The sequence below is a fragment of the Orycteropus afer genome, unplaced genomic scaffold, assembly GCF_000298275.1.
Source record: "Orycteropus afer afer isolate SDZICR_OR568_19922 unplaced genomic scaffold, OryAfe1.0 scaffold00441, whole genome shotgun sequence".
NCBI classification, from domain to species: Eukaryota; Metazoa; Chordata; class Mammalia; order Tubulidentata; family Orycteropodidae; genus Orycteropus; species Orycteropus afer.
The window spans coordinates 455,246-477,423 of record NW_006922028.1 but is presented as its reverse complement, the minus strand read 5'-3'; the positions used below and the strand labels follow the sequence as shown (position 1 = coordinate 477,423).

Here is a 22,178-nt window from a genome sequence, read left to right as displayed (position 1 = left end):
CCAAAAATAAAAAAGGAAGCCAAAGCAAATACTTTGCCATCAAATCAATTACAGCTTACAGCAACCCAACTGGACAAGCACTGGGTAGAACCTGCCCTGGATGCTTTCCAAGCCTGTAATCTTTACAGTAGCAGACTGCCATATCTTTCTCCTGCAGAGCAGCTGGGGCGTTTGAACCACTGATATCTCAGTTAACAGCCGAGTGCTTAACCACTGAGCAAGCAGGGCTCATCAATTCATCATACTATGCTATAAATTGGAATAGAATTCCTTTCCAAATCTATATGATTATAGTTATTTTTTTTTTCAATCCATTTTCAAAACATTTAACATGGCATGGGAAATAAAGAGAAATGTCCTTTGACTTAATTTTTCCTATTTTCCTTACTTAGAATTGCAAGTAGATTTAAAATTCTAAGATTGAAAAATATAGACTCCACATCCATAGTTCATTGCAGTACTATTTACAATAGCAAAAAGATGGAAGAAACCTAGATGTCCATCAACAGAAGAATGGATAAGCAATGGATACACATGATGGAATACTATGCAACACTAAAGAATAACGCAGAATCTACAAAGCACCACATAATGTGGATGAACTTGGAGGACATTATACTGAGTGAAATAAGTCAATCACAGAAAGGGAAATATTGTATTAGTTCATTATTGTAAAAAGTCAAGGGAAGGTTTATATAGGTAAGCAAACTTTCTTTGTTGGTTCCCAGGGGTAGGAGAGGAGAGGAGGGGAGGAAACACAACAAAAACAAACAAACAAACAAATAAATAAATGGGGGTGGATAGAGACTCAGGGAGGATTTTTTTTTTTTTTTCAAAAGAGCAAAACAAAGAAAGAATAAAATATACTTGTGGCCAGCAAGGAGTACCTTGCTTGACCTTTCCTTATTAATCAGTTTTTTTTATTAATTCATGCTTTGAAATTTAACATGAAATAACTTAAAAGTAATATCACAGATTAAAAGCTATTTATATTTTTAAGTTGAATGCTAAGAATTTAAGTATTATGTCTTATATTAAGACAACATTCACCCAAAATGTTCTTCAGAAGTCTTTAAGAGTATAATGTTCCAATAAAAGGAAGCAAACTTTCAGAACATTAGCTGGTATGCTGCTTCCAAATCTACTCCTCCAGGCAGAAACTACAAAGTTAATAAAGAGCAGATTAAAACCAACCAAGAACAAATTAACAATTCAGTTTTACATTTCACTCTTCAATTCTTGTTTTAAATGCACTAGGAACCTCTGCTGTCAACTGCAGTTAAAGCTTCTGCAGCTCTAACAATCAACAGATCTATTACAAAGGGTGTAGATACACCCTAAATGAAAGCACCATGTGCCTAATTATGGAGCTAAATTTACACGTAGCTATCTCTGAATGAAACATTGTCAGCTTTTCAGATCATAAAATATTTCTTTCTATTGTCAGCTTTTCCAATCACAAAATATTTCTTTCTATGCCCTGTAGGTATTTCTTCACATTTCATTCTTCTTCCAGGCTTTCTTTCCTCTCCTCATATCTGAGAGTTTGTGTGACAGCATGCCAGGGAGCCAGGGGTCACAGGATACTGATGAATGAATGAGAAACTGCACCATTCAACACCCTCCCTATGGTTTTCCTAAAGTGAGCATCACTTCTGTGGGATAATGAAACAGAGCAAAAGGATGCTTACTGTCCTGCCGCAGAAGCATGGATTTTGGCATGAACAATTAAGGAGGGATGCAACCATAGAAAATACAAGCTATTGGTCGATACTATAATTCTTTAGCCAAAACTTCCTTTTCTTTCCTGTAAATGACTTCTGGAATCCAATTTACTTACCAATCCCTTTCTTGTTTTCTCCAACCAAGCCATAGTTGCTCATAAATAAATATTATTTATTGAACAATGTTATGTGCCAGGCATTGTGCTAAGCACTTCACACATATTTTCCATATTAATCCTTAAATTGATGCTGCAAAAGGGAATTACTAGCCCCCCATTTAACAGATTAGGGAGCTCTGCTGGCATAGTGCCTAAGGCATTTGACTACTAACCAGAAGGCTGGCAGTTCAAACTCAGAGATCCAAAAAAAGAACCAAACTCACTACCGTCAAGTCGGATCTGATTTATAACAACCGCTCCATGGGTTTCTGAGGCAGTTTCTCTAGGGAAGTAGGTTGCCCAATCCTCCTACCAAAGAGTGGCTGGTGGGTTTAACGGCCAGTCTTCTGGTTAGCAGTCAAATGCCTTAGGCACTATGCCACTAGAGCTCCTTCTGTAGAGATACTACCTCGGAAACACAAGGTGGGGTCACTATGAGTCCAATCGACTCGATGGCAGTGAGTTTTGCTTTTTTTTTTTAATGTCACAGATATGAAAAGAGGAAGTTCAGAGGCGTGTCTGTTCTGCCATATTGTCCCACACTCTAGGTTGTAAGGAATTTTGGTGATATTCTTAAAATGCCTCTCATTTTGGTTATATTTAAAACAAATCACCCTCTACTACCAAATTCTAGGCCATGACTCTATGGGATAGGAACAGATATCTCCACAATTGGGGCCTAAAATCTAGCTGAAGATAACATATATGCCAGTGAAATCTGTGACACAGAGGCCAAGGACAGATATAAAAAATAACATTTCATTTGAAGGGGTGGGAGGCAAGGCTAGGCCCCAAGCCCCCTAGAGCCAGGAAAGAGAGGGACCAGGAGCATCCAATGACCACAGAGTATCAGGTTTCAGGTAGGAATTAGGTAAGAGGAGGGTATAGAGGTTTCCAACAGCAAAGGGAGGCAAACTTGTCTGTCAGTTTGTCATCCTGTGAGGCTTGTACGTTGTTATGAGGCTTGGGGCTTTGCCACTGGTGTTTCAGATGCCAGCAGAGTTGCACATGGTACAGAGGTTTCAAAGCAGCTTACAGACTAAAACAGACTAGAAAGAAGGAGAAGGCTATCCACTTCTCAAATATTGGCCAGGGAAAACCTCATAAATAGCAGAGAAACACTGTCTGATACATTACTGGGCAACTTTATGAATAGCTTGGAAACACTGACACAGTGTGGGAAGACTAGCCCCTTGGGTTGGAAGGCACTCAAAATACGACTGGGAAGAGCTGCCTCATTAGAGTAGAAATAACCTTTATAAAAGGGATAAAGTAAGTCTTTCAGGACCTCCATGTGCTGACATGGCACGACTCAAACTGTGGAGAAATAGCTGCAAACATCTATTAATAATCCAAACATGAAATATACAAAGTATGAATCTAGGAAAATTGGAAGTTCTCAAAAATGAAATGGAACGCATAAAGAGTGATATCTTAGGCATTAGTGAGCTGAAAGAGACCTGTTTTGGCCATTTTGAATCAGACAACCATATGATCTACTATGCCGGGAATAACAAATTGAAGAGGAATGGTGTGGCATTCATCATCACAAAAGATGTTTCAGGATCTGTCCTGAAGTACAATGCTGTCAGTGATAGGATAATATCCAAATGCCTACAAGGAAGACCTGTTAATACGACTATTATTCAAATTTATGCACCAACCACCAAAGCAAAAGATGAGGAAATTGAAGATTTTTATCAACTTCTGAAGTCTGAAATTGACCAAGCATGCAATCAAGATGTGTTGCTTATCACTGGTGATTGGAATGCAAAAGTTGGAAACAAAGAAGAATCACTGGTAGTTGGAAAATTTGGCCTTGGTGACAGAAATAACGCTGGAGATCGCATGATAGAGTTTTGCAAGACCAATGACTTATTAACTGCAAGTACCTTTTTTCAACAACACAAACGGTGGCTTTACACATGGACTTTGCCAGATGGAGTATACAGGAATCAGATTGACTACATCTGTGGCAAGAGGCAATGGAAAAGCTCAATATCTTTAGCCAAAATCAGGCCAGGAACTGCTCGTATGCAAGTTCAACTTGAAGTTGAATACAATTAAAACAAGTCCACAAAAGCCAAAATAGGACCTCGATAATATGCATCCTGAATTTTGAGACCATCTAAAGAAAAGATTTGATGCATTGAAGACCAAAGACTGAAAACCAGAAGAATTGTGGGATGACATCAAGAGCACTATCCATGAAGAAAGCAAGAGGTCATTAAAAATATGAGAAAGAAAACACCAAAATGGATGTCAGAAGAGACTCTGAAACTTGCCCTTGAGCGAAGAGTAGCTAAAGCAAATGGAAGAAATGACAGGATCAAAGAGCTGAACAGAAGATTTCAAGAAGCAGCTTGAGGGGACAAAGCCAATTATTATAATGAAATGTGCAAAGACCTGGAGTTAGAAAACCAAAAGGGAAGAACACGCTCAGCATTTCTCAAGCTGAAAGAACTGAGGAAAAAATGTAAGCCTCGAGTTGCAATACTGAAAGATTCTACGGGCAAAACACTGAATGATGCAAGATGCATCAGAAGATAGAAGGAATACACAGAGTCACTGTATCAAAAAGAACTGGTTGATCTTCATCCATTTCAGGAGGTGGCATATGTTCAAGAACCAATGGTATTGAGGGAAGAAGTCAAAGCTGCGCTGAGGGAATTGGTGAAGAACACGCTCCAGGAATTGATGGAATAACCATTGAGATGCTTCAACATACGGATGCCCCGCTGGAGGCTCTCACTTGGTTATGCCAAGAGATTTGGAAGACAGCTACCTGGCCAACTGACTAGAAGAGATCCATATCAGTACCCATTCCAAAGAAAGGTGATCCCACAGAATGTGGAAATTATCAAACAATATCATTAATATCGCATTCAAGTAAAATCTTACTGAAGATAATTCAAAAATGGTTGCAGCAGTATAATGACAGAGAACTTCCAGAGGTGCAAGCTGGATTCAGAAGAGGACGTGGAATGAGGGATATCATTGCTGATGTCAGATGGATCTTGGCTCAAAGTAAAGAATACCAGAAAGATGTCTACTTGTGTTCTATTGACTATGCAAAAGCATTTGATTGTGTGTGTCATAACAAACTGTGGATAACATTGAGAAGAATGGGAATTCCAGAACACTTAATTGTACTCATAAGGAACCTGTACATAGACCAGGAGGCTGTCATTCAAACAGAAAAAGGGAACACTGCATGGTTTAATATCAAGAAGAGTGTGTGTCAGGGTTATATCCTTTTACCATACTTGTTCAATCTGTATGCTGAGCAAATAATCTGAGAAGCTGGACTATATGAAGAAGAATGTGGCATCAGGATTGGAGGAAGAATCATTAACAACCTGCAATATGCTGATGACACAACTTTGCTAGCTGAAAGTGAAGATGACTTGAAGTACTTACTGATGAAGATTAAAGAATACAGTCTGCAATGTGGATAACATCTCAATATAAAGAAAACAAAAATCCTCACAACTGGACCTATAAGCAACATTATGATAAATGGAGAAAAGATTGAAACTGTCAAAGACTTCACATTGCTTGGTTCTATAACTGATGCCAATGGAAGCAGCAGTCAGGACATCAGGCTACATATAGCACTGGGCAAATCAGCTGCAAAGGACCTTTTTCAAGTGCTGAAGAGCAAAGATGTCTCCTTGAGGACTAAAGTGTGCATGATACAAGCCATGATATTTTCAATTGCTTCGTGTGAATGTGAGAGCTGGACAATGAATTAGGAAGACCGAAGAAGAGTTGATGCTTTTGAGCCGTGGTGCTGGTGAAGAATGCTGAAAGTACCGTGGACTGGTAAAAGAACTAAAAGGTCTGTCCTGGAGGAAGTACAGCCAGAATGCTCCTTGGAGGCAAAAATGGCCAGACTTCATCTCACATACTTTGGTCATGTTGTCAGAAGGGACCAATCCCTGGAGAAGGGTGTCATGCTTGGTTAAGGTGGAGGGTCGATGAAAGAGGGGAAGGCCTTCAACAAGGTGGAATGACATGGTGGGGGTGGGATGGGCTTGAGTGTACCAAGTATCGTGGAGCTGGCTCAGGACTGGGCGGTGTTTCGTTCTGCTGTGTGTAGGGTTGCTATGAGTTGGAGATGACTCGATGGCAGTTAACAACAACAACAACATTTGAAGGAAATGAAATAAACAATGCAAAGCCCTAAATTAGGTATGCTAAGGAACTCTGGTGGCACAGTGCCTAAGGCATTTGGCTGTTAACCAGAAGATTGGCAGTTCAAACCCACCAGCTTCTCTGTGGAAGGAAGATGGAGCAATCTACTTCCATAAAAATTTACCACCTTGGAAACCCAATGGGGTCACTATGAGTCAGAAAAGACTCAACGGCAGTGAGTTTGGTTTGGTATGTTTTTGGAGACAGCAGCTAGCAAGCTTAGCTGAAGCACAGAGTCCTTTGAGTCCAAAGTAAGTAACAGGAAATATGACTCAAGAAACAAACTCAAGGAGGTTTGTACAAGGCTATACATGCCAGCCTAAGGAGGCTAGACTTCATTCTAGAGCAGGGGTTTTCAAAGTGTAGTCACCCTGACTAGTAGCATCAACATTCCCTACAAACACATTAAAAGTGCAAATTCATGAGTCTCTCCCAGACCTACTGAATCAGGAACTCTGCAACCAAGGTCCTTTCTTTTTCTCAAAAGATCACACTTTGCAGAGAAAATTTATTCCCCCTTTGATTTCTCTAGTAGAAAATAACACCCAACCTATGACTTGTCATCTCAGTGTGGTACTGCAAGCATTACTTATAAAAACAAAAGAAAAAAAATTTCTGGGAGGCAAAAAATAAAAATCAAAACCAAGTTTAATGGGTTACATCAAATATAAAATTGAAATGTAAGAAAATTGACAGTTTTTTATTAAATATACCACAACTCTAGATCATAGTGTATAGACGTGAAACAGGACTCAACTCAATTTTAAAATCACATACTTGAAAAACAAAATGCTGGGTGTAAACATAAAGCAGACCGATTTTTAAATGAAATAACAGAACTTATAAGAAAGTGTTGACCTTCAGAGGGTCCTACAAGTCTACATTTATTTCATCAATGTTACAATCACTCAAAAGATTTTTTTAAGCCACCTTCACAGCCAGTTTACAGTCATAGAAGAAAAAAAAATAAGCCTTTTATTTTATAAATCATTTTTCAAAATGATTTTAAATCTGAAAAGAGTTATTTCCTACATTTCATTACTTTCCTTATTACTAGATTTGGTTCTGAATGACTATTGACTGTTGTAAAAAATGAAATCTCCCTTCAAAGGACAATGGCTTGCAGCCATGAGGACATTTAAGAGAAAGAACTCCAAAGAACTTTTTGAATATGTGATTGTTTAAAAGCTTTACCTGATCAACCCCTTCAGCTATATTTGTTTAAAAGACGCATATTCATTCAAAAATATTTACTGGGTCCTGACTATGGTCAAGGCCCAAAGCTAGCTGTTCTATAGCATGATAGCATGACAGGTGTAGAAAAGATCCATGACTGTGAAAAAAGCCGATGTCACAGAAGTTCTGTATGTTGGAGTCTGAGCAAACAGAAGCACCTCTAAGCCACACTACCACTGGATCTTATTACTGATAGAACACTTAATAAATCATCATTTTTATTCAACCTAACTGCTGAAGTAGCTTTCAACAGTAGTTAATAAATCACCATCATTTTTTAATGCTCCTCCAATTCTCCCCCCACCACCACCGTTTTAAGCTACTGAATTCTTGGTTGTTGTTGTTGTTGTTGTTTGCCGTCGAGTCGGCCCCGACTCATAGCGACCCCTCCTTGGGTTTCCGAGGCAGTATCACTACGGAAGTAGGATTGCCCAACCTTCCTTCCGAGGAGTGGCTGGTGGGTTTGAACCGCCAGCCTTCTGGTTAGCGGTCAAGTGCCTTAGCCACTATGCTAACCAGAGCTCCGAATTCTTGGTAGCGGATTCTAAATTAAGTAAACCCTAGGAGGATTAAATAATGAAGACTAACCAAAGTTGCCAGATAGGAATGAATGTATATGAAGTATTAAATACATGCCAATTACAAAGTACTCTTTTTACCACGTAAAGTTCCCTTTATACTTCTTAATATGAATGCCTTATAAAATTGCTGACTCAAGCTAATAACTCCTTAAATGGTGAAATGGACTGCACAAGCATTTCTAATTATGAGATGAAACCTATAGTTGACTAGATACACTGCAACATTTAATACTGCTAGTTGACTACAAAAATAACATGTCTCAAAACAGCATGCAAAATACTCTAAAAAATTATTATAATCTCAAACCACAATTTATAAAAATAATACAGTACATTTATGTCAATCGTTATTCATCATGTTAACAGTCTCAAAGCCAAATTTAAATAGTTCTGACGTTTGGCAGACTTCGATGAACTAACGAAGGTCAGAATATAAGTACATTTTTAAATGTTCAATTCTTCATTATCTGCAAAAGCATGACTAAAAACTCTTTATTTGAAGGAGTTTGCCAGAAAAACAGCCCAAACTTCATAAACAAATCATGCTTTTCTTTTCTTCTAAAGGAAAATACCTTAACCAAACAATAATGCATAGTAATCCTATTTAAAATACTCCACACCAAACCAAACCAAACTCATTCCCATTGAGTTGATTCCAACACATAGCAAATCCCACTGGGTTTCCAAGGCCATAAATCTTTATAGAACATCGCCCCTTCTGTGGAGCGGCAAATGGGTTTGAACCACTGACCTTCTGGTTAGGAGCCAAATGCCTTCTCCACTATGCCACCAGAGCTCCTTTTAAAACAGTAAAAGCCTCTAATACTCAAATGATCAATCTTCTTCTTCAAATGTAAGAATGTATATTGTTATGAAATCTTATAAACAGATTTTTTTTGGATACTTTTTCATCTTTAAGAATTCAGTTTTCTAAGATTTGCTATTGTCTAGCATCATGAAATCACTTCTGAAATTCTATTTTGACTAATTTTGATCCTCAACTTTAAAAGGTAAGGAAGCCATCCTGATAAATCCTGAGAAAAGTCCTTCTCCCTTTGCTCCCATCTTAAGAGAAGCCAATACCTTCCTCAATTATCTAATGCAAAGACCCAACTACAATCTAATAATATGTTCCAAAAGGAAAGCCAGTTATCCCAAAGACCATCCCAATACAGATAAGGGCTCCCATTAATAACAAAAACTGTTTGTCCTGGATGTCCAATGACAGAGAAGCAAATTTCATGTCACCAGATTATCCTAACTTTTGTTTTTTTAAAAAATAAAATGCTATCACCTTTCAGGACTTTGCCTTCCCCAGGAGTCCCAGTATCTCTCCAGACGGTTTGCTATACCCACTTCCTCTGCTGCACACTCTTCAGGCCCCAAACAGCCCTTTTTCTAATCTTGTTCCCTTTTAAAACTTCTTTGTTCTATACAGTTCACAATGATGAAACCCAAGTAGTCAACCAACAGAAGAAAAAACATTGATTAAAAGACATTAAAAATACAAAATACCATTCCATCACCTACAAAATTTATACAGATTTGATGGACCACATTTATTATATTACAGGTGAGAGTATAAATTGTTTTTGGAAAATAATCCTTCAAAAGGTACTATGATCCTTCAACCCATTTATTCCCTTTTAGGAATTTAAGGGGGATACTCTACTTACAGAGGTGGAGGCAGTGAAAACTGGTGTGAAACCACTACAGTGGACAAAGATGTTCAAGCTCAGCCTTTGTAACAAAAACAAAAAGCTAGAAATAACCTAGATTGCCAGGTTCCAGAGAATATTAAATAAACTGTGATGTTTCTGTCTGACATGCTGTATCGTTATAAAATGATATCTGAAAACAAAAGAAAAAACCATATACATACAATATAGGAGCTCTGGTGGCATAGTGCCTAAGACATTTGACTGCTAACCAGAAGGCTGCTGGTTCAAACTCACCAGTCACTCCTCGGAAGGAAGGTTGGGCAATCTACTTCCATAGTGATACTGCCTTGGAAACCCAAGGAGAGGTCGCTATGAGTGGGATCCAACTTGACAGCAGTGCGTTTTTTTTTGTTTTGTTTTGTTTTTTAATACAATGTGGTTCTAACTGGAAAAAAATAAACCTATATGTTATTCTTGTGACCTAGTATTAGAATTGTGAAGGTTTTTTTGCTTTCTCTGTTTTACTCCTGTATACTTACTGTATTCTTTCCTAAGCTGACATTACAATGAAATAACACAATGCCTCTTCTACAAATCCATTTTCTGCCTTGCTAAGGCAAATCTCAAAGCAGAGTATTTCTGCTAAGCAACTTAAGTGACACATACTTTTAACAGCAGTCTTTAGGAAGCAGTAAACCAAAAAACCAAACCAAACTCACTGTCATCGAGTTGTTTCTGACTCATAGCAACCCCCATTGGGTTTCTAAGGCTGTAAATCTTTACGGCAGTACAACACCCAGTCTTCCTTCTGCAGAGCAGCTGGTGGGTTTGAACCACTGACCATCCAGTTAGCAGTCAAGTCCCTTATTCACTATGCCACCAGAGCTCCTTGGAAGCAGTACCTCAGTAGAACCAAAACAAAAACCAAACTCACTGCTGTCGAGTCAAATCTGACTCACAGCAACCCCCGCTGAGTTTCCAAGGCTGTAAGTCTTTACGGAAGTAGACTGTCCCATATTCCTTCCAGGAAGCAGCTGGTGGGTTTGAACCGCTGACGTTCTGGTTGGCAGCTGAATGCTTTATCCACTACATCACCAGAGCTTCTTACAATGAAAGAGGTAAAACTTCAGGCTGTTGAGAATGAAATTTCAGTGCTGAATATACATTCCAGTGCTGCCCTAATTATTTCACAGGTCAATGGAGGCTGCGTGTCGCTGTGATGCTAGACAATTTTCAGCAGAGCTTCCAGACTAAGACCAACTAGAAAGGTCTGGCAATCTACTTTCAAAAATCAACCAATGAAAATCCTATGGATCACAACTGTGTGTTCTGCAACCAATTACAGGTCTGGTGCAGAACCTGTCTGGCGTGGGGACTAACAGCATTTCATTCCATTGTGCATTGGGTCATTGTGAGTCAAGGACAACTTGGTGGCAGCTAACAACAATAACATCCTTTTGTCTTAAACCTTGACAGAGATACAGTGAGGAAACACATCCTTTTAGTAGCTCCAGCATATATTCCAGTCGAAGAGGAACCACAGTCAGACAAATATGCCCCAAATATCAGCTCCAGGAGGTTAGACCTGGAAGGCTGGCCTGGGAGCCCTGGTTTCCTGTTCTCTGAGACCCTCCCATCCTTCAGGAGACTCACACCCACTTCATGGCACCTTGAAAAGACCATTCAATGAAGAAGCATTGGACAAAAATAGAAACTCCAGCAATAGCTCATGCTCTCTGGATAACCTGTGTTCATGTCTCAATCAAAGTCATTCAAAGACCTGTGTACATCCATTATTGCCACATCCTTTGCCATAAACTCCTAGTAAAAACCCAGCCTAGAGAAACAAGCTTCCCCATCAGTGTCGCAATGAAGACTGTTTTAGTGTATGGTATGCTGTGTTATTAACCCACCCCTGCGGACCTACCTTCCTTCCTCTGCCTTTCATCTTCTTGTTTCTGCGCCTCCTCTCCTATGAAGTCCATCATGCTCAACACCCCCACACTAGGGTCTGGGGAGAGGACAACCTAACTGGAAACCCATGTATAAATATATGAAAAACATGAATGCAATTAACATAATATGGTCTGAGTGTCTACATATGAAAGGATGTAGAGCAAGAGTAATTAAAAAGGAGTGAAGCAAATCAAAGAGCAGGCCTCTGATAAGCTACAGAACCAGGGAAAAATAGATGAACAGATATAAAAGTGAGGTGAGCATTCTACAAAACTATAACAAATACGAAGAATATATGCACTTTTTAATTTTATTCTCTCTGTCCAGGATTATCTGCAGGACTGCTGGGCTACAATGCACTGAAAGCAACTGCCAGGGTATTCATCACAGATATGAGGCCTATGACTTATAAATGTTCTATAAGCCTTAATCTCATTTGGTTTTCTTTCAAGTACCTTACTGATCACAGAAGTCTTTATCAGGACTCAGTGGGGGTGGGCTAGTACTGCTGCATTCTTCAGAGCAAAGGAATTAGCCAGAAATGCTTCCTCAGGCAATACCTTACCAAGTGAAGATGTTCTATCTCCCTCAAGGGTGGTCTCTGTGGGGCCCCTCATTGCTGGGCAGCCATTCAGGGCTGAGGAGGGAGAAGGTCAGTCCAGCTAGTCTCCAAAGCATACATTCTGTTTACAGCCACGTACGTCTTCCAACCAGTTTAAATTTATTCAGTCACTGCCAAAGAAATGAAACTGGAACAGACCTGATTTTTTTAAAATTTGGGTGATCCTGAATGCTAACCAGAACAGTGATAACTATGGTTGAAGCCTTGGAATGGGAATTTCAGAAGAGGCATAGTGAGCCCTTTCAGGAGCCTGATCTGTAACACTGGATCACTGCCAGTACTTGGAAAGGGACACACATTCAAAGTGGTGCAGTTGGCTGCCATCTTTGAGCTGGCCATGCTAGTTTGGACTTAGCCAGTCAAGAGATTTTGTTGCTATGCAATGCATATAATGCCACTATTTCCTAAAAGGGAGATTTAAGTTCCTACAGGGTTTCAAGCCATAATTTTTCCCATCCTGGTTAGCATTCAAGGAACTCTGGTGGTGCAGTGGTTAAAGCATTCGGCTGCTAACCACAATGCTGGTGGTTCAAGGCCACTAGCTGCTCCATTGGAGAAAAATGAGACATTCTACTTCCATAGAGATTTACAACCTTGGAAACCCTATGAGGCAGTTCTACTCGTTCCTATAGGGTTGCTGTGAGTCAAGATTGACATGATGGCAGTGGTTGTGTTAGCATTCTGGTTCACATATTTAAAAAATTCGGGTCTGTTCTGGTGTTGCTTAATTGGCCATGTATGACCCCAGCTTAACTGGTTTGAAGCCCTGAAGCCAAGATAGCACAGAGGGAGTGCGCCTGGGTGCAAAAGATAGTTCCCAACTCAGATTCTACTGTAACAGGGGAATATTAGGAAGACACAGCTCATTGAACTTTATTTCTCATATGTAAAATGGGTACTGGAGTCCTTGAGTGGTGCAGTAGGTTAACACACTGGGTCACCGGAAGCTTGGAGGTTCGAGCCTACCCACAGGTGCCTCAGAAGAAAGGCCTGGCAATCCACTTCTGAAAAATAAGCCATGGAAAACCCTATGGAGTACAGTTCTCCTTTGGCACATACGGCATCACCATGAGTTGGAAATGACTTGATGATAACTGGCCCCAAAAAAGCCAAAACCTTTTGAGCTGCAAAATACAACTGATGTGAACTCTGACCAGCAGGTAACAGACTAAGTTCTGAATACATAATTTATTACCATTGCATCATTTTTGCCAAGTCTAAAGCAACTAATTTTCTTCCCACTTTTTAGAAACATTGCCCTAAAGACAAAACAGCTTTAAATTCACTACACTCAATCTCTTTTTCTTTCTATTTTAGGAAACAATTTCAATGCTTAAGGAAGTAACTCAATAAATGTGATTTCCTGGAGAAGACGGTACTTAAGGAACAAGCACATTTGACTGTGAGAAAGAGATGAAGTAATTATTCAAGATATTTTGAAGTACGGAGCTGAAGACGTATATGCAGTAAGTATATACTTTTAAAGACACCCAAGATCTTTTTGAATTTGGCAGAAATATGAGAAATTTAAAGTTGAGCAATTGCAAAATACAATCACAGCTGTCTGGAAAGATCATTCTGATGAACAGAAAATGTATGCCTTTAAGCATAAAACTTCCTTTTAACTATTTTGATGAGTTGGAATCAACTCAATGGCAATGGGTTTTGTTTTGTTTTTGTTTTTGAAACTTCATTACCCACTTCCCTGATTTATTAAAAAGTATATTAAACAATCTTGGCTCAATGGCTTTAGGCAGTGATTAATAACAGTGATAACAGGAAATAGGATTTGTTGTCACTCATTGCATGCCAGACATTATTGTAAGTGCTTTGTGGATTATCTCATTTAAGTCCCATGATCCAACAAAGTGGATACTATGATTATCCCCATTTTACAAATGAGGAAACTGAAGCTCTGCTCCAAGAGATTAAGTGACTTGCTAAAGCTAGTAAGTGGTAGAGGCCAGATCCTGACCCAGGTAATCTGACTCCAAAACTTGCCTTTCCAACCACCATACCACTACAAATGCATAGAATGAGGACAGGCACCCAGAGCACCTCTAGGACCTCCTGGGTGAAGAGAACTGTGTGCTCCTACAATGAATGGCCCTGAGATTCTTTATGCATTTTTAATGTATGTCTACTTTTCAAAAAATATAGTGCTGCTTTAGTTTAGCTGTCAAGTCTTTTGCTGTCATCAGCATCACAGCAAGGAGCGCTGGTGGTGCAATGGTTAAGCACCTGGCTGCTAAGTGAAAGGTCAGTGGTTTGAATCCCCCAGAGAGGATCTGTAGGAGAAAAGACCTGATGATCTGCTCTCTTATAAAGATTAAAACCAAAAACCAAACCCACTGCCATCAAGTCAGTTCTGACTCACGGCGGCCCCATAAGACAGACTAGAACTGTTCCATAGGGTTTTCAAGGCTGTAATCTTTTCTGGTGGTGTAGTGCCTAAGGCATTTGACTGTTAATCAGAAGGCTGGTGGTTCAAACCCACCAGCCACTTCTTGGAAGGAAGGTTGGGCAATCTACTTCCATAGTGATACTGCCTCAGAAATCAAAGAAGGGGTCGCTAAGAGTTGGATCCAACTCGATAGCAGTGTGTTGCACAGTATTGCTATCTTTACAGAAGCAGATTGCTACAGCTTTCTCTTGTAGAGCAGCTGCTTGTTTCCAACCACCAATCTTTAGGTTAGCAGCAGAACATTTAACCATTGCCTCACCAGGGTGCCTTTCATAAAGATTACAAGCTAGGAAACCTTATGGGGCAGTTCTACTCTGTCTTTTATGGTTATTATGAGTTGGAATCGAGTTGACGGCACACAACAACAAATGTCATGTCAAAAGAGCACATATGTTTATAGTTTGAAAGACCTCCCCAGGTTGTCAAGTCCCTCGTCTCTGTGTGCTCCCTATCTTTGTATAAACAATAATCTTTCTTCCGTTCTTCCTCCTTTTCTTTTCCTCTGCATCTCTTTTTTATTAAGAACGATCAAGAGACTGATTACACGTGCCCTTTCTTCCCGCAGATTAAGAGGAAAAAATGTCATTCCAAACTTTCAATGAGTGATTTTAAAACGAGGTTTTGTAAATCATGTACTAGTATGATTTTTAAATATTAGTTAATTTTAAAACTCACATGAGGTCAAATTCATAATACTGAAGAACTGACTATCAGGTGGAGCACAGAATTGACACTAGAGCCTATAAATAATGAATGTGGACAGGGGATTTACACATTCCTGGACAGTTTTACTGGAAAGGCAAGCAGGCTGCAGCACAGTGAGTAACACTCACTGAGGATCGTGAGGGACTTCCACTGTCAACTCAAGTCTGCCGCTGGTTTGTGCTGTGATTTCCCCGACCTGGGCATCTAGGTTGCCTCAATTCTAAGATAAAAGAATTGAGCTATCTCTAGGTCCCATCCAGCTTCATTCAATACCTTATGATTCACAGAACATGTTTACTTTTAAAAATCAGAAATTAAAGTCTAATTTTTATGGCATATTGTTGGTAACAGAAAAAATAACTTGCTGTTTGTGTAAAGGGCCTTTTAAGAGATTGAGGGCTGAGAGGTGGGGGAATTAGAGGTAGTTCAATTTCTGAACACCAAGCAAGGTACTGGGCTAGGTAGACTGTGGGCAAAGTCAAGGATCAGTTTTCCCACAGAAGGAATCTCTTCCCTAAACTACTAACCATAAGCTTCTCTTGTATCATTTTCATCTGCTTGGGGGAAAAGTTGCTTTGCCAATCATTTCATAGGCTCTTTGGACTCCACAATGTGCTGTTCAAAATTCATCTTCAACAAACACATTTTTATGAGTTTATAGGTTATAAAGGAGTCCTGGTAGTGCAGTGGTTAAGTGCTTGGCTGTTAACTGAAAGGTTGGTGGTTTGAACCTGCCAGACGCTCAATGGGAAAAAGACGTGGCAGTTTGCTTCAGTAGAGACTTGGAAACTCCAAGGGGCAATTCTACTCTATTCCTACATCATCACGAAGAGTCAGAATTGACTGAATGGCAGTGGGTTTGGCTTGGCTTTGGCAGGTTTCATAGAAGTTAAAAGGTTATAGCTACTCTACTAGCCTATGAGCAGTGGGTAGGCTCTCCTAATTGAGATCTGTTTATATCTGGAGTCCTGGTGGTGTAAATAGTTAACACACTGGGCTGCTAACCTAAAGGTTTGAGGTTTGAGTCCACCCACAAGTTTCCTGGAAGAAAGGCCTCATGATCTCTTTCTAAACAATCAGCCACTAAAAACCCTATGGAACACAGTTCCGCTATGATTCATAAGGGTGCCATGATGGACTCAACAGCAACTATTTTTCTGTGTATATTTAAGCCTCATCACTCCTACAGATTTGCAGGCATTCTTCCTCTCTGACCTTGACACATATGCTTATTTACTCTCTTTAATGAAAAATTTATACTTACATAGTTCAAGAAATAACGTAATTCAAAAATACACAAATTATTCAATGAGTTCCAACAAATTCAGATCTCACACAAATGCATTTTTACACATGTGAAACACCGAGGATACATATCTCAAGAAAATTTAGTTTATTAGCTTACCTAAAAAACATGTCTTTTATCATCATTTGAAAATGGCTTTTTAAATCCTTTTCATACTCTTAACTAGGTTTTAAGTTCTATATACAGCTCACAAATTTAGTTACTTGGTAAGAGAAAGATACACTATTTCCATTTATTATTAGCTTACAAAAATTACATAAAACATAATCAATAATTGTTTTATTGCTTTCATGTATTAACATTTAATGGTCAGTATCTAGTCCAATACTCAATTGTTGACTTCTTAATTTATTCACATACTTGTTAAAGAAAGAAACTTTCACAAACACTCCATGTCCTACGTTCTCTGGGGAGGGTCTTATTTGCCTGTGTTCAATACAGAGTACACCACACAGCAGGGTGAGCAGTGGAACAGGCAGGCAACCCAAGGGTACCTAACCTCTTTTGGAGTCAAGTCTTCAAACTGTAGTTTTTATTATTTAAAAAAATATTATTTTCCATGCCAGAAATACCCATAAAAATAAATGGAAAATTAAGTTTCAAAATAAAGTAGTTTTTTTTTCTTTCAAGGTAGATTACTGCAACGTCTGCTCTTTTCCAAAGGAGTTAATAGCCATTAGGTATCATAAATTATAGACTTAAGAATAACCTGAAGGTAGTATAAGGCATAAAAAATATATTTTAACCATTATTCATCAATACAAACATTTTTTGAAACATATGGTTGTATAAATAGGTCTGGAATAAAAATAATAAAACCCTGTTTGAGAAACCAAGAGAAGACTTTGACCCCACTGCTGGCTAAAGACTGTGGACTTGAGGAACTTCAGGCGGACTGCCAGCCTGCACACTCCCTACATAAATTGGGGGAATTCCAGACTGAGAGGGAAGAGTCTGACAACTTGACTATCTCCAGTCCCTAGGACTTGGGGATTCCCCATAACTCCAGGAAATGGGGGGGGGGGGGAGATTGTTCTGCCTCCAAAAAATGAAAAAATACTTTAAAAAAATAGTAAAATTCACTGCCATCAAGTCGATTGCAACTCATAGTGACCCCTCCTTGGGTTTCTAAGGTTGTATCTCTATGGAGGGAGCTCTGGTAACGTAGTGCCTGAGGCACTTGACTGCTAACCAGAAGGCTGGCAGTTCAAACCCACTAACCACTCCTCAGAAGGAAGGTTGGGCAATCCTACTTCCGTAGTGATAGTGCCTCAGAAACCCAAGGAGGGGTCACGATGAGTCAGGTCTGACTCTATGGCACATAACAACAACATCTCTACAGCAGAAGATTGCCCAACCTTCCTTCCGAAGAGTAGTTGGTGGGTTTGAACTTCCAGCCTTCTGGTTAGTAGTCAAATACCTTAGGCACTATGCCACCAGATCTCCCTAAAAAAAGTTAGGGCCTTAACAAAGCCTCCTGATTTTTTAAAACAAAGGGTGAAAGAAGAGGGAAAATTAATTTTTTTCTCAAAATTCCACAGTACTGGTTCACTATCTATGCTTCATTATTCCAACACTGCTTTTTACAACTAAGGACAAGATGAACACAATTTTTAAAAGATTAAACTCATTCAAATAAATATGCACTATTATATGGGAGCTCTGGTAGCATAGTGGCTAAGACACTTGCCTGCTAACCAGATGGCTGGCGGTTCAAACCCACCAGCCACTTCTCGGAAGGAAGGTTGGGTAATCCTACTTCCGTAGTGATACTGCCTCGGAAACCCAAGGAGGGGTCGCTATGAGTCGGGTTTGACTCGACGGCACATAACAACAACAACAACATATATTATATGTTTAAGGAAAATTCCAAAATTAATGGATTTATTTACAAATATCTCTTTTTAGGGGAAGTGATGTTCATTTCAGTTTGAAGTTTTACATAAAACATTTACCATTCATCAAATTAGTATTGGAAAGTACTGAAGTAACACCTTTTTTGTGACGGGTGCTAGGTGATGACCTATGTGAAAATGACCAACCAACTCCCTAAGGGACAAATTTGTTTAAAATTTACTGCAGTACCGGTTACCTAATTGTGTTGGCAATATGAAAATCAGTATTAGTGGTGTTTAAATTAAATTTACAAAAGAAGAGTTTGATTCAGAAATTACAATCCAAGCTCCACATGTTAGACTTGTCTATACCTTCTAAATGTTAACTATAAAAGTGTAGGGGCATGAAGATATAATAGAGAATTAAAAAATACAAGGCAAATAAAGAACAAACTCAAGGCAAAGATCCACTGGTCTATGACATGGAGTCCACAGTGTTGTCTGAAACAATCTAAACATGCAAAGTCAAAATCCAGTGCCCTACCCACAATGGAGGAGCTCTGGTAGCATAGTGCCTAAGGCATTTGGCTGCTAACCAGAAGGCTGGCGGTTCAAATCCACCAGCCACTCCTCGGAAGGAAGGTTGGACAATCTATTTCCATAGTGATACTGCCTCAGAAACCCAAGAAGGGGTTGCTATGAGTCAGATCCGACTCCACGACAGTGGCTGCTTTGTGTATCCAGAATGGGCAACAAGTCTTTTGCCTCCAAAACTGATCACTTACAGCCCAGCTTTAGAAGAGTAAGAGTTATTTTTTAGGGGCTTTCAAAGGAATACATCTCCCAGAACTAATCTGACAGAAAATCATAATCCATTTCTTTCCATTAGTATATGACTAAATACTGAAGCTAATTATGCTGGCTCTTTTGAATTCTCACAGTAATATGGAATTTTAAAGAACATATTTAGTTCCACAACTTTATGCAAGACCGGGCAGTTTCAAAGCATCTAGGTGGTAAGATGTTAGCACCGTACTGACACAGAAGCCTACATAAATTTCCTTTAGACGGTTAATTAAGACCTTTTGATTAGAGACATGGCTCTAATGGGGACAAATATGCATGCTGTTAGTAGGCCATCCTGAATTGACTGCTACTGTCCCACTGCTTCTGCTCTAACTGCACTTTTAATCACTAGTCAGTACCAGTCCTTTTAACATCTACCCATCTTTAGTATTTAAAACAATTTCCTCAGACAGCACAATTGTAATCTGCAATGGCAGCTCATATAAATCCAGAGGCATGAAACGTGTGAATTACACTGCTTCAAACTAAAGGGAAGCAGAAGCAAGTAGAGATCAGGGGAGTTAATTTACCTATGCAGTTGGTTGGGTATATTTTTTTAAATATTATATTGTGCTTTACGTGAAAGTTTATCTAGCAAATTAGGTTCCCACTGAACAATTTGTACACAATTTGTTCTGTGACATTGGTTACACTTTTCATAGGGTGTCAACATTCTCATTATTTCCCTTTGTTGTTGTGTTTCCATTCATCTAGCTTCCCTGCCCTCCTTAGCATCTCATCTTTGTTTCAGGGTAAGTGTTCACTGTTTGGTCTGGTATATTTGGCTATTTAAAAGATGGTTAGATATTTTTCAGAGAGTGAGAGGATGAGAGGGAGCTGTTTGGTGAGAGCTATTTTCCCCCTTCCTTGTTTCCTAACCCTGGCCGAATTGCATAGAAAAAGGAAACTGCTAGACATAAGTTGACAGGAAGACATGAATCTATCTCCCCAAATCTGGGGACGTTCTGTGTATGAGGAGGGGTCTTAAACAAGCAGAAAGACTGACAGTCTGAGGAAGGAAGCCATGTGCGCAAGAGGCATGTAGGCATCCTGCCTAACATTACCTGAAAGAGGTCCAAACCCACTTTAAATTGCTCAATTTCAGCTTGAGTAAATTCATCTGGTCTTAAAGTCACAAATCCTATGACCACTGAGCCACCTCCATTGTGCAGCAACACTTCTTCACCATTTCAAAATTCTGTTTACTACCTAAAAATGAGTGTTTGACTCTTCCTTTCTTGATTACCTACCCAATTACAAAACAACATTTTTTTTTTACAGTCTCTAATTAAAAACAAACAAACATAATACTTCCATTCATGATGTATTTGAGAAAATGGAATGAAGATTTGGGATGAAATGCTTTTAATATGGTTCCTAGCACGTTTGGATCCAGGCAGGCACAGTTTCACATGAGAGAGTAGCTACAAAAGTAGGCATGTCCACAGAAAGCCTGGTGACAGGTGACCAGGAGGAAGTATGGGCTTTAAGTCCTAACTCTGTCACTAAATGACTCTGAGGCTCTGGACAAATTCCTCTATCTTTTTAAAAACAGCCTGGAATGATTTTTAACTCTCCTTCAGCTTTAAGCTGGACATGAACTAATCACATGTTACAAGTTCTAACTGAAAATTACCTGAAAGAAATAACACAACTTGTATCAAAGTCCATGTTTGTCCTAGATTAAGTCTGTCATCATTTTGCTACATGAAGGCAAACCTGTTGCATCATGTAGAATACTATTTCTGATTGTGCAAAATCAGAAGATGGCTTTTATATGTCTTTTCATTAAATTAAAAAAAAATGTATGCCTCTTATGATCCAAAGTTCTCCAGTTTCACCTTTACAGCCTGTTAAGTACACACAGGGTGCCACCTGGCAGAATGGGGCCATATGATTGAACGCCTAGGTGTGACAGCTTTCTGTTAGACCCTTTCCATCACCCAGGCTGATGCTTTGCGTTTACATCCAGGCTTCATTTCAAAGCTACTTCAGAGCCACATTAGGAGCGATTTGGTACCTCTGCGGTTTATTACTGTTTTCCGAGCCGGCGGATTAACCCTGTACCAGCCAGCGAAGGAGCTGGTTTATAGACCACCTGCCCATGTTTATAAAGCTACGTCGTGTGGCTTATGCTCTTGAGTAGCCAAGTTAAATAAAAGCAACGGGATTAACCTCAGATCTTACTGGGCTCATCTATGATACTGAAGAAACAGAACCAAAGAGGCTTTGACACTGCACCTGGTAGAAGGGGAAACCTCCATCTCCTTTCTCCACACTGTAATATTGCAGTTTAGCGTTTTAATGATTTGCTATTTCTCCCAGAAAAATACGAACCATCAGGAAGGATTTCTGGTACAGCGCACTCACCTCTTTGATCTTTGCCCTCTTGTCGCGGATGGCAAGGTCTGCGGGCTCTGGGACCTCCGCCCCAATGGGAGGCACGAAGTTCACCTGGGGCAGCCCCCTGGATGCCGCCTTGTCACGCAGCTGGTCCTGGGCCACCTTCTCCTTCTCCAATAGGATGTCTCTTTGGATCTCCTCGGGCAGCTTCTGCAGGGTTTCCTTGGCTTCCCTGAGGGCCCGCTCGTGGTTTTCGCGGATCCTGGCCAAGTTGTCCTCCAGGGCTGCCGCCGGGTCTCCGGGCGCGCCCTCCTCGCGGCGCCGGGCTCGCCCCTCAGCCGCGTCCTCGGCGCGCGCCCCGGGCCCCGGCTTGTGGTCGGCGGCCGGCTGCAGGGCGGGGCTGGAGTGGAACAGGACCCCGCTGAGCAGCTTGGAGGAGTCGGGCAGGAAGAAGATCGCCCCAAAGCAGAGCGTGATGAAGGCGCTGAACACCAGCAGCAGCACGAACTTCTCTGTCAGACGGAAGGCGGCGGGGCCCGACCCC

General features: G+C 40.0%; 1 protein-coding gene across 1 annotated transcript in view; it reads right to left on the bottom strand.

The window, feature by feature from the left end:
- The window catches only part of MAN1A1 (mannosidase alpha class 1A member 1), a 229,739-nt gene that overhangs the window by 206,070 nt on the left and 1,491 nt on the right, over positions 1–22,178 (bottom strand). The window contains exon 3 of the mRNA XM_042782736.1: positions 21,662–22,174. Within this exon, the coding sequence (XP_042638670.1) occupies positions 21,662–22,174 (513 nt within the window). The remainder of the gene's footprint in view (positions 1–21,661; positions 22,175–22,178) is intronic.